The sequence below is a fragment of the Strigops habroptila genome, chromosome 5, assembly GCF_004027225.2.
Source record: "Strigops habroptila isolate Jane chromosome 5, bStrHab1.2.pri, whole genome shotgun sequence".
Lineage (NCBI taxonomy): Eukaryota > Metazoa > Chordata > Aves > Psittaciformes > Psittacidae > Strigops > Strigops habroptila.
The window spans coordinates 10,751,622-10,765,271 of NC_044281.2; the positions used below are offsets into that span (position 1 = coordinate 10,751,622).

Consider the following 13,650-nt stretch of genomic DNA (forward strand, 5'->3'; position numbering starts at 1 on the left):
CTTCCAAGGCCACAGGAGGACACATAAGAAAAAAAATGGTTTAAAGCTAATTTTTTTGCCTTCCTGTGGTTAACATAACTTTCATCTGAAATCCCACATTCATACCTAACAAAACAATCTAACTTCAGCAATAAAAATAAGATCAAAAGAATAAAACAGTCAAAGGATGAAGAGTAGAAGGGAGTACTCTCAAAGTGCATACTCCTCAGCATCTGTTTTAGAACCGTACTAAAAGGAATTAAGAAACATTGGAGCAGACTACTAAAAAAATCTGTCATTACCAGCCAAAGTCAACAGAACATGAGCATTCAGTATCATACAGTTCATATATTGCTATGTGATAAGAAGTATAGAAAAGATTGGGGTATCAGTGCAAAATAAAAGGATTAGTGACAGTAAAATTAAATACAGGAAGAATAAGAGGCCATAGGTCTCTTTATCACTAAGTTTTCATTTTCTGAAAGATTTGGTGATGTTGGGTTTTTATTCCACCTTGATGTCTCAGTTAATTCTGGAGTAACCAAGAATACATTTTGTTCTCTCTTCCAGCAGAGGCAAAAGTATTCAAAAAAGTATTCAAAGCATAAGCCAAAATACTATGTACAGTGAAGTGTTTTACTGACCAGATGTTTTCTTTTTAAAGTGAAAAAAGTGATCCTTTAATTTTTAACCAAAGTACTGGCATGCTTTGTATGTTATGATTAGAGCAAATAAATAATGTCTGAAAGTACAACAAATGTAATAACTCCTGTGTGCACAAAAATTAAAGTTCTCAGATTTGGGTATTTCCTTAAAAATAGTTTCAGGAAGGGCTTTTCTCTTCCCCAGAGGTTTCAGATGGCAGACTGCAAAACATTAGCTAGCATGAAAATGGAACAAGATGTTTGAATGCAATGGAATCTCAGCTTATGAGATGCCTTCAACTTGTGTCTCAAAGTCATATTCCTCAATCACTACATGGGATAGCCACTTAAGAATTCTTATGTACCTGCTTTTAGTTAAGAAATTTCTCACACAGTAGTAGGTGACTCAGCAGTTCAGCTTCATGATGTTACCATTCATTTGGTAGACTTTCTATGCACTGACTCATTCTGTATCTCACTCACTTCTCCAATGCTCAGTGGTCCAAGCAGTATTTTCAAGTCTGTCAGCTGCCAGGTTCTTAAGTCACAGGATGATTGCTTTCTGAAACAAACATGTAATTGCACACTTTCTACCTTGCACCAATTTTACAATATATTTTTCCAATAATAACTTACCTTAGTTGGTAAGTGTACGAGCACAACTGTCCTGATAAGATGGTCAGCTATTACCTAGATGATGCATTTTTCTAACATGTCTCCTTCCTTCGAAGGCCTTTTGAGAAGACAGAAATGTCAAGCTGTCTCAAATCACTACTAAACAGAAGAGTTTCATAGATGTCTTAAAACAAAAAAGAAAAAGCAGGCAGTATTCTGGTAAGAATCTGCGACACAGGGAATGTAAATATTCAGATAACTTCTGAACTTGATGGCCACAAGCAACACCAAACCAAGCACATGAATACACTATTTCTTTCATTAAAAATAAAGCCCATTTGTACATTTCTAACAATGAGAAAGCTTTCATTTCATCACTGAAACATGCCTTTGTAGGAAATGCGTTATCCAGGCCACAACAGGTTACCCCCTCTTTTGAGTGTAATTCCTTTTCTGATTCTGTGAAGAAATGAAAACACAGAAGTTTTGAAAAAAAGACAAGGTTTATTTTGTTTTTTGTTATATAAAAAGGTCATGAACTGCATAGAAATATGACTTCAATCATCTTAAAATGTTACTCATCACTCATTCACACTTGGTAATTCCCAGTAATATGGCAGGAAGCAAGATGGGCTAACAATTGTCTACAATGTATGTATTTACATTCACTTGAAGTTTGCATGAACAATAATACTTTAAAATAAATGCAGTGATCCAAAGAAAATCTGATTCAAGGTATATTTTAAGTTTATGTAAAGTACAAATAAAGTCTTCAAAACTTAAGTTCTTTGGATAAGACCAATTTTCATTTATTTAAAGATTAGCTCGAAAAGTAGTAAGAAATGTAAACATCAGATACCATGATAAAAATCTTAATAACAACAACTTTGTCATAAAGTGCTGGTATATGTTTTCAGCTTTATTTTCCAGATGTTAAAAATAGAATACTAATGTACAAAGACTTTCACAAGCTTCCCAGTTGGAATTTCAGCTCTGTAACGTATTTTAAAATGTAACAAATTTTATAAACATTCTTTTCTACCTTCACCTGTCACAGCTTTTGACATTTTCTTCCTTAAATGAAATTTAACTTCTTAGTATGTACAGAAGTTTGTATTTTTAATTTACCCAGTTCAAATTGGACTCCATGCTGGTGGAAAAAATAAAAGGTTAGGTTAAGACTCCACTGGGAAAAGCCAAGGCCTTTGAAAAGTAAGGGTATAAGGTACCTAAATATGATTCAGCAACTGCCTCCAGCAAAGTCACTTAGTATATATTATCAGTATCACTGAAAAAAAGTTACATGAGAAGTAATACATAGAGGAGACTCAGTGTGGTTCATTTGTACCTAGGCATCTGAGCTTCATATGTGCTGAATATATTCGTTACTTCCTTTCACGTGAGATTAAGTCGTGGAAAACTTTTACTTCTGACAAAAGTAAGCTGAAATAGTCTTACATGCCTTACACCTCAGTCAACTTTTCACTTGTCAACATGAGTGTCACCTAAAATAAAGACAACAGTCCTGAATTCCCCCATGCTTTATGGTGATACCTTATATTGAAATCTCTTGGCAAAAAAAACCCTGTTCCTTCCTTGTGTGAAGAAAGATAAAATACAACCTTTTACCTTTCATTATGTTCACCTCAATCCTATGTTGTTCCAGAACCTCAACCTGCCTAACTATTGACAAGCCCACAGGCACACTTCAGATTGTGATACTTTATTACACAGAACAAACCAAATCCAAATCAAAGACAATTAAGTCTAAGCTCTGAGGAGTGGAAAATCCCAGAAGTATTTTAAAGTGCTGTTTACTTTTAAAATATTTACAAGAGTTTTAATACATTCCCTACACAAAAAGACTTCCAGCCTCAGTGTTATGATTAAGATTTTATCTTGTCAGTATTAGTTTCAGGCTGTTAAGGCATGATTGGTATTTGCTTAAAATTGACATAGGCATTACTTCCTCAGAGCCTAGAAACAGGAAGTGAAAAGGATATAATTAAAAACAACAAAACAAAACCCAACAACATCCCCCCCTCCAACACAACAAAACCAATAAACAAACTAAATTTAAAGGCTTAAAACAATTATTAGGTAGTTTGTCTTTAAATACTAGCACACTGCAGTCCGTTTCTCAGAGCGGGCATGAAGGTAAACTATTATGGATAACAATAACTGACAGAAAGATGCACTGCACTTCTGCATTAGAGGGGCATAATGAAAAACTTTTAATTGCACTTTCACTGGCAAAAATTGTTATTTTCAGTTTATTCAGTTAGTACTTTTAACTCTAAAGAAGCTTTTTGGTTTGGGTTTTTTTGTTGGTTTGTTTGCTTGCTTGCTTGGGGTTTTTGTTTGTTTTTAAGATGAGGAATAGGTCGATATAGGTAGACAATACTATTTCAGAGGTTTTATGAAAGCAAACTAGTTTATCAAATATTCACATCAGCGTGGGACCCTCATCCTCTCCAAATATAACTTACTGATAAGGAGCAAAGGACCACTAGCACATGGACTGACAATCTACCCATTTTCTATTCAAGCATTGCAGAAATCCAACTCAGTTTCCTGTTGGAAAACACACAGAGTGTGCATTATAATTCCTAAGCAGACCAGATCTATAAGGCAGAAACATTTCCTTAACTACTAATGATCCTAGAACGTAGTTTTGCAAATGGCCACAACAGATGTACCGCATTCCCAAAACATACCAACTTCAGCTTCCATTTAAAGTGATGAGAATGGTCACCAGTAAGCCCAGTAAAACAGCTAGATTCAGTTTCCCTGCTTAGATCAATTTCTTAAGGCCAGTCAGAAAAGCGTGTGTGTATGCAACCACTGTTTGGCAAAGCTTCAGTTTAAACAAACTTATTTTCAGGTTTTAGTTTGTTCACTCTGGCATCATTTTTGGACTAAAACTTGAAAAGTGCAAAAATATTTAATTAAATCTTCTTACAAAAAATAATTCATTTTAGTGGCGCCACAACCCCAATTTTTCAGGGGTTAAATCCATTGCCAGCAATGGATAGAAAAGGAAGCACCAGCATAAAAGAATCAAAGTGCATTTCTAGTATGCCAATGCTGCACGAATTGGCAAGCCATAATCTTACATTCGCCACTGGAACAGATTATGCTAAATTCATTTTATAAAAGTCTATATTACACATTAACATATGAAGTCTGTCATGAAGTCTTGGGGATACTGCAATGAATCATCAAAACGGAAGCGTTTGGAGACCATACTGCTGTCCTCTGGTATGTTTTCTTTGTCTTCCTTGTTGCTACAGGTACCATTACAACTAGATTTTACATTCCGCTCTTCTGAACATTTTGTGGTGTGTCCTGGCATCAGAGAAGAGCAGCAAGTTTCTTCAGGGCTACACAAGAGTGTGAACTCCCCTTGCTGCAACCACAAATGAGAAAGACAGGCCTCTGCTGTGGGTCTTTGCCTTTGAAAGAGAAAAGGGTAAAGTTCCTTAAGTTCATTTCAGAAATACTAAAAACATAGTGAAATAGCTCTGACACGTGTTAAGAAATCTTAAGCAGAATTAACACTGAGGAGTTAATGTTCCTGGTTTTCCACTACTACCATGGCTGCTATAAAACACATTAGACCCACAACAGTTAAGGTTAAGTGTTAGCAACATGCACCTAAATTTGACAGTCTTCCCTACTGCTGAATGTCAGAACTGGTAAGCTTTTCATCAGAACAAGGAGCAGGTATTCCTCAGCTGGTATTCATAGTCCCTTGGACTGTTTTTAACATTGTCTATATAATTGTGCATGAGCTTATGCTTTTGAAGTCCTATGTTTTATACAGACCACTGTAAATAGGGAGGCTAATGAATATTTAGTAATTAAGTTTTCAAGGAGGGCCAAATAACATGGTGTCATCAACTCTATCCAACTCCATCAACTCTATCCAGCAGTGTTTTACTCTTGCAATTTATGTGGTGTAACCCCTTCCAAAATGTAGTTACTACCAAACAAAATACAAACTCGCAAATTGTTCCTCTGGATAACCTAGTATAGCACTACTAGAGTTTTCATCATGTTCTGCATTGTTAAGGTCCACAGAACTGCTAGGAATGCAACAGAGCCCACTACTTGTCCTTAAATTTACCAGAACATGTGAATATTTTTTGGTCAGAGACCTGTAACTTTATAGAGTTGACTATCTGAGGACACCTTTTTCCTCTTAAGATTCCAGAAGGTATAGTCATCAAGAATCAGAATGGGGGGGAATGTTATTGAGGATATAATGAAGACATCAAGATGCTCAGAAGCAAGAAAGTGAGTAGTGACTGTGACAATGTCAAACATCCTGCAGGTCCACACTAACATTTATCAAAGCAGGCTCTTCATAATTGCTTCCCTCATAATACTGTGGTTCTTGAGAATTATTCTAGATGCTGACAAACCCTCTATGTGAGATGCCAGAACAGAAAGGACTCTTCAGATATGAGTTTATATAGAGTCCTTATTTCACCAAAGTAGGCACTTCATAGATACCCCTGTCTCCTCCTACCAAAGAACCTCTTTCTCAACTAAACAGGAACACTCCTACTTGCTGCAGGCTCTCTGAAGAAGACAGGCACTACTGTCCCACCACAAATGACAATACTTAGCACTACAATTGGTAATACGTGACCATGCCTAGTAGAACACGACTAACTGACTTCACTAAATATTACTGCCCCAAATATATCTTTTAGGGTGGTGGTGTTTGGTTTCTTGATTTTGGGGGTTTGGGTTGGTTTTGGGGTTTTCTTGGCATGTGGAGGTGGGGTGGGTTTTTTTTGTTGGTTGGTTTGTACTACATTTGCTGGTGCAACAGTTAAAAAATATCCAGATTTAACACTATGCAGCAAGTGCAGATACAGTTAATGTCTATAAAGTTACAGAAGTGTGCCTTACAAACAAAAAAGTTTGTACTTTTGATCAAGAACATCTTTTAAGAGGCTGAACGTGGCAAAACTATGTATCTTTGAAGAATGTTTGCTCAGTCAGAAGACTGCGAAGTTGTTTTTTGTATGAAATGTATTAAAATAGAAAGATACATGAAAGATAAGTCAGGAAACAAGAAAGCACGGCATCAAAGAGATTGCATTTTGTCTCTCCAAATTGCACAATACAAGGTTAAATTATAGAGAAGAATGTGACCTTTCTAGAATATATTTCATCACATTTGCTAGCAATCTGTCCTCTGAATGAAAATATAAAGAAACTCAAAATACGAAACTCAAAGCACAAGCTGGACTACAATAATAGCCAGACAGTGAACCAGAGATCATTTTCATACATTATGGAAGGGCATAAACCTACACATAATACCAATGCATTGTGAAATGTTTGACTGATTGTATCAGTGGTATTAAGCTCCCAAATTAACATTCGCTTCTGCTAGGTGCTCCACAAGCATAAAAGATAAGATTCTTGCCTGGGGGAGTTTGTTACTTACTCTGGATTTTTTATGAGAAGTTTTTGAATGAAGTCTTTGGCAGGCTGTGAAACTGACGAAAATGTTTCTTCTGAATAATCCACATTAACTTGAGATATATTAAGGTAAGTTTCTTGATTATCAGCTCCAACAAATGGAGATTCTTGCGTCAGCAGCATGTATGAGATTACACCTATGTTCCTGAGATAAAAAAAAAATCCTCAATGCATAATCCTACTAGGATACCTAAACGATATACCCTCCGTATTTATTGTGCTGCAGATCTAAGCTCCTTATGGATGCCACACTCAGAGAATTAGAAACATCATGCGACACCTCAGTTTTCTGTGTTTCAAGGACGTACACACTCGAGGAAAGCTATGTATATATGTCAATGAAAGGATTTCTGAAAATAGCTTATTTTCAGTACAACTTTTTCCTCCCATTGAAATTGTTAGGAAAAGGAAATATACTGCTTTTACACAGCCCACTCTTGGACACATGGCAATTCTGGAGGATAGAACTGCAATAAGATAGACTTTCTAATTTGCATGAAAATAAAACCCATCTTGCACTACAATTCTGGATGAAGTAACAAAGACTGAGACTTAGTCAACCTTTCTGTAGAATTGACATCCCAGCTGTGCAACAATATCCTCGTGCTGAAATGTTTTTCCTCCAAGAACATGAGCATGAGTACCACATCATCATGTGGTTTATTATAAATCTCAGATAGTTTCTTGATGAGTAATAAAAATGGGTTTGTGATCCGACAGATCAAACCTTAGTACTCATTACAGTGAGGAATCACGCACAGCATCTGCTGTGTTTGTCATTCTGAGTACAGCACCAATAGTTTGGTTTTGTGTTTTTCCAAAAAGCAAGCAAATAAGTGGTTAAAAAGAACATTCACAAACAGATACAATTGCTATTATGAGTTGAGAATTTCAAAGAGTTAATTAGATCATAGCAACTTTTAAAACTTATTTTTAATTATTTAGATGCTCAAAAATGTTTTGTTTTTAAGGAAACATCTCAAAACCAGCCTTTACACTAACATAACTCATGAAATTAATAGGCTACAAAAGTACACTTAATAAAGTTGTGGATCAGTTTAAGACACTTGTCATTTTTTATGACTCATTCTGCAAATAATGCTCTAAAGAGACAGAAAGTTAAAACATTTACTATTTAGTGACACAAAAATGGGGAGGGAGGAGTGTCCAAGACTAATCGCTATCTGAAACAAGTCATACAAGAGTAAGTAATGCCTAACGTATACTATCCAATCACTTACTGTTCTCTTAGAACAAATACCTAGTTTCTGCATGCTTAGAAGCCACCTGTATTCCCTACTAGGTGTGCAATAGACCCATATACAGTAATTCCTGTAAGCCCCAAGTTATATCCTGAAGGCTCCTTCCCCTCCCAACTCTACCTCTTTTGGTCAGTCCAACAGAAGGAACCCAGATAGAACTGCAGAGTCTGGATCTGGCTCCTGATTGTTGAATGGTCATGACTACCTCAATAAAATGAATTATCATATACAACCTACCACATATCTGTAGCTGTGGTAATGGGATCGTAGTTTAAGATTTCTGGAGCTAGATAAAGAGATGGAGAGAATAAAAACAGTTTAGTATATTTACTCAAGTGGCCTTGAATATTCATACACTACATTTCTGGCAGGTTTTTTGCCAACCATTATTATGAGTCTAAACATGCAGTTTCAATAATCAAGTTTACTATTTTCAAGCCACCAGGGCGGAAAAATGTTATTTCCATTTGATTAGACACACTGATGCTTAATTGGTTCACACTAATAGGCACACTTCAGGCATTATATGGCCTAAAGTCTATTCTGTACACATTCCAAATCCCAAGATATTTTCTAATCAGATGCATGCCCATAATATGGTCTTCTAACGGGTTTTCAAGTGTATAGCTTTTTAAGGGGAATGCATAGACTTCAGTGTGTTAACAATGCAATGCCAGATGACCAAGCCAATTTTAGGCTCAGTGGCTGTTAGCATATGCTAGGAAGCAAGTTACTGACTACAGATTGAAGTGGTCTTGAAATTGAGTGTAGGCAAATCATTAAGGAAACCTGCCCCTCGAGAGTGCCAAGTGTTACTGGCAATCTTTCCCTTTTCAAGGATAATTTTTATCTCATTAAATCATCATACTAAACAGCATTCCTAATTCAAAGAATATTTCTTTGTGCATGCTAATGTTAAATTCTTTTGATTAGAGTTGAAATACAACAGCCAAAATTTCCTGTTGATTTAACAGTCTGCATCACAGCAGCAGTAAATACTGTAATGTTAAATTAGAGATGCACTTGTTGATATAATTTGGGGTGGTTTTTTTTAGTGGAAATATTTGTAGACTACTCTAAGAACAGCTCAGGACATGTTGCCTTGTCCTGTTGTTCTTTCTCCAGTAATGACTGATAAGCAGATAAGCACATTACATGAAGTGTTTCTGCTTTCTCAAAACTGCACATCAGAAATTGTGAAGCAGCTCTTCCATACCTAGATACTCTGTTGTTCCCATGATCTGCCGTAGTTCACTAGAATTCTCAAGCTTCCGAGACATACCAAAATCTACTATTTTTACATCACCAAGAGGATTGACACTGCTCAGCAAAATATTCTGAGGCTAGAACAGGAAAGATTTGATTCTCAATTAATAAAAACACAAGCTGCAAAACCCACCAATGTAAATCATAAATCATTTATGATTTATCGTTTCTATTATGCAATACTTATTACTAAATTTTATTTTAAACAATTATTTAACCTCTAATAAACTCCTTTTTCTCATCATGTCTGTTAGGTATTTAACAAATTACCTTACCACAATATTAAATAGAAGATAAAGTAGTAAAATAAAAACTCTGCTGCAGCCTCACCTTTAAATCAAGATGAACAATGTTGTTTTCATGCAAGCAGCGAAGTCCTTCAAGTATCTGTCTTATAAGTCTTACAATATCCCTTTCCCCAATTCTGTCATCCAGATCTGGGACACACAAGTCAAATATTTCTCCCCCAGCAGCACTGAAACACATTCATGAACGCTTACACATTAAGTTTGAATTTTCAAGCTTAAGTGAGGAAAAATCTTATGTATAGTACCATTGTATATAATATATATTCATATTCTCTGAAAGGCTGGGAATATTATTACTTTTTTTTTTTCTAAATACATACTTATGCCAAGACACATAATATAGCACTTAGAAAACGGGGGGGAAAAAAGTCTGATTATGCTTTTCTGAGATAACGAAACAGAAATTCGTGGCTGACAACCTCACAATGCTTTGGTACCCTCAAGCATGCTTTCCTGTAAGTGAGTGTGAAGTTTCCTTCAGGAAGGTGAGTTCTATCATCATTCTCTAACAGAAGGAGCCTTTCTCTTCAAGTCAAATCTAAAGTTTCTTCCATTTGACCAGTTCCATAAATAATTCAAAGCAAGAAAGCCCAGCAGTAGTCTGAATTTGCAAGTAAAACCCATTATTTTTCATTATGTGGCTGTGGTGTAAATGCATGAACTACAATACAATGAACAGTCAGAGCTGCTGAAGGTTATTTCTGGAGTGGGAGAGAATTGTATACTTGCCACCCTAGGTCCTGCCATTCTGATGGAAGACTAAAAATCAGAGAGGTACCAGGAAGCACACCTAGCATGCTGATGATGATTAAATACGCAGTTGCCTAGTCAGTTAGTTCTTCCAGAACTCTAGCAGACACAGAATACTCAGAAATACAAGGACTCAGCTCTGTCACATTGAAATTTACCATTGCCACACTAACAACAAAGATGAGACTGACAAGCTCCATGTTTTCACACAGGATCTCAAATATGTCTTCCTCAGAAAAAGGCTGTTTGCTTACAAACCCCCCTACTATTACAGCATAAAGGAAGTATGGAAATAACCGTGTTGCATGTGGTTAATTAGTTATAGTTCTATACTCTGCCACAGTGTCAGCTGTTTCCTTTTGTGCTTGGTTTGACATCATTATTCAGCCAGCTCTAACTACCTGGAGTTTCTCTCTCTCAAAGATAAAGAGCTGCCTCAAAACTACCTATCAGTAAGCCTGAATTTTATCGTTCATAAAATGATAAGTGTACAAAAAAGTTAGATAATGGACAACATGGATAAACACAGTCACTAACCTGCTGGAGCTATGCAAGGTATCAGTAATGCCTCTCTTCTTGCCTTTATGACAAAATGTAGGTGAGCAGCGGATGGCCTTTACTTCAACTTTAACAATGTTTTCAACACTGTTTCCCACAGTATTGTTGTATCCAAGTTACTATGTTACACTCTGGATGGGTGGACACACAGATGACTGAAGAGTGACTCTACCCAGCTCACTAGACCACAGCTAGAATGCAGTATCCTGGTTTTGGCTCCCCAGTTCAGGGAAGATATTAACAAGCAACTTCAGCATCAACTGAGAAAGTGAATAAAAAGATCACCAGATGACCTGTAGCATACATAAATATGTATCTTCAGAAAAATAACCTAATAGAATCCTACACAATGCAAAACTTTGAACTTGCAGGTAACAGCTCAGGAACAACCCAGCAACACCAAGGGCCACATGTATGAGGAAAAATACAGCTAGAAGGGATATACTTATTAACTATTTTATGATTAAGAGACTCATTTCTTGCAATTCTTTTAAAGGACTGCTTCAGGGTTCTGATAATGAGAAAACAAACCAAAAAAAAAATAATCTGTATTCTGCTACAGAGGACATAATTTAAAAGCATAATCAGCCCTTTCCTCATCCCAATAGAACTAGGAACACTTACTGCAAGACTTCTGAACTCTACTACAAAGTAGACCATTAACATCACTGTAGCGTAAGGAAGTTGTTTCACTACAGAGCTTTAATAAGCGAGACAGTTAGCTGAGCTGAAACAGAAGCAGGAAGACATTATGGCTTTTATGTGACCTTGCACTTGTTCTCAGCAAGAAGTTCAAAATGTGTCAGCTGGATTTTACTTCTACATTATTTATTATTTTAGCCTTCTTGGAACAACAAATAGTATGTTAGGGATCATCTAGTTCCAGGAAAAAAGCAAGCTAGATTCTTTGGCAAATTTGAAGGAATTTATCATGGTGCGAGCAGACCACCATTAACAGTTCTTCAAATACTTTGTATGTGAAACTTAAATCCTAGAGAAAGGCTTCCTGAATAGTTTCACAAACTGCATTTTTGTTCCTTACATTACAAAGGAAACTTTACACATAAAGCAAATATGACAGATAACTCAAATTCAATCCCCCAATTAAACCTGTTCTCAGAGCTAATGAGAAGCAACAGGGACATCTCAACAGATACGGGAATTCTGGAGGAAACAGCTCCAGAAGCCAAACAGTTTTAAAACAACAAAACCACTAAATTTAGAAGGTCAGAACCCACAAAAGAATTGTAGTTTTTCAGTCACCAGAAAGCCTCAAGTTGTGACTGAAATTCACAGAACATGGACATGCTCAGCTCTCAGCTTCTCCGAAATCTGTCTATTTGGTATCAATAGCTACTTTTTTGTGGAGGGAGTGGGGTGGTGTGATTTATTATGCATCGAAGCACTATGCACTTTCTAGATTCAAGAACATTCTCTCTGGCCAGCTTCCATGAAAAATTTTAAGACAAAAAAAATATTCCACCCTAGAGTTTGTATTCAGGTTTTAGATTAGGTTAGCCTGACCTGAACACTGATCAGAGCTTTTTACAAAAATCCAGCTAGCAGGAGAAATAATCTGCTCAAATTAAACAGGCAAGTTTTAACCAAAATTACCCAGATGAAGTGTGCAAAAGCCAAAAAAATATTCCAATTTGAAATCATCTACAAAACAGTTATGCAGTAGGAAAATGACCCTCTTTTCATTTTTCAAAAGCTTTTTTGTAAAAAAGTAAAAATCTTTCAGTCCATTTTTTTAAAGTTCTGAGTACAGAACTACTATAGGTTTTAGTCTTTTTTGGTTTTTAGTGCCTTATTCCATATTGTTTGTCATAATTCATTAGCTGTGGATGTAACAAAACACATATTCAAATTAACACCAATTGATTCAATTCTTGCATTTACCTAAAAATAAATTACACCAAAAAAGTCCTTAAGAGCTTATAAAGCATATCATAATGAAATACTAACACAATATTGTACTGTTGTAATTCTTCTGGGTCTTCAGGCAACTCATGCAAAACCAAAAGAGTATACTGACAGATTTGTCACTACGAATGTGGAACATCGAAGAAGGTATACTTACTATTCCAACACTAAGATGATTTCATTTGCTGTTTCATAGACTTCATGGAGATTAACTATGCGAGGATTAGATTTCATTAATTCAAGGACAGCAATTTCATGAAGAATCTCTGCTTTGCAGTCTTGACCTCTTCTTCTTTTCTTTAAAAATTTAGCTGCATACTCTTGGCCTGTGGATTTAGCTATACATTTTCTAACCACAGCACATTTTCCTCTACAAAAGAAAAAGGAAAAAGTTAAGACCTAAGATATAAAAAGCACATAAATTGCCATTAGAAATAAAAAGGCATGACACATAATTGGAAACCAAGAAAAAAAATTAACAGGGGTATGCCATGATTGGCCTGTTCTTACACTATTCCCTAAACATTCACTTTCAGCCACTGTAGGAGAAAGGATACTAAGCTAGATGAAGCTTTGGTGAGAGTCAGTACAATTCCCTTTATATAGGTTAGCTAAGCATTAAATCAGAGTATGAGGTTACATGGATATTCTCAATGTAGGATCACTGAACCATAGAATGACTCAGATTAGAAGGGACTTCTGGAAGTGTCTAGCAAAAGCATGCACCTCTTGCTTAAAGCATGGCTAGCTATGAGATTCTGCCAGGCTGCTCAGGACTTGCTTCAGGTTGACAGTATTACATAAAAACCCCCTTCATCCACATTATAGTACCTACAGGAT

At 36.1% G+C, this 13,650-nt stretch overlaps 1 protein-coding gene across 1 annotated transcript in view; it reads right to left on the reverse strand.

Annotated features, from left to right (window-relative positions):
• Nucleotides 1-1,722: 1,722 nt before the first annotated feature.
• The window catches only part of HECW2 (HECT, C2 and WW domain containing E3 ubiquitin protein ligase 2), a 207,321-nt gene continuing 195,393 nt past the window's right edge, over nt 1,723-13,650 (reverse strand). The window contains 6 exon segments of the mRNA XM_030486106.1: nt 1,723-4,693; nt 6,706-6,885; nt 8,240-8,288; nt 9,219-9,345; nt 9,599-9,743; nt 12,968-13,180. Coding sequence (XP_030341966.1) covers nt 4,411-4,693; nt 6,706-6,885; nt 8,240-8,288; nt 9,219-9,345; nt 9,599-9,743; nt 12,968-13,180 — 997 coding nt within the window. The 3' untranslated portion in view covers nt 1,723-4,410.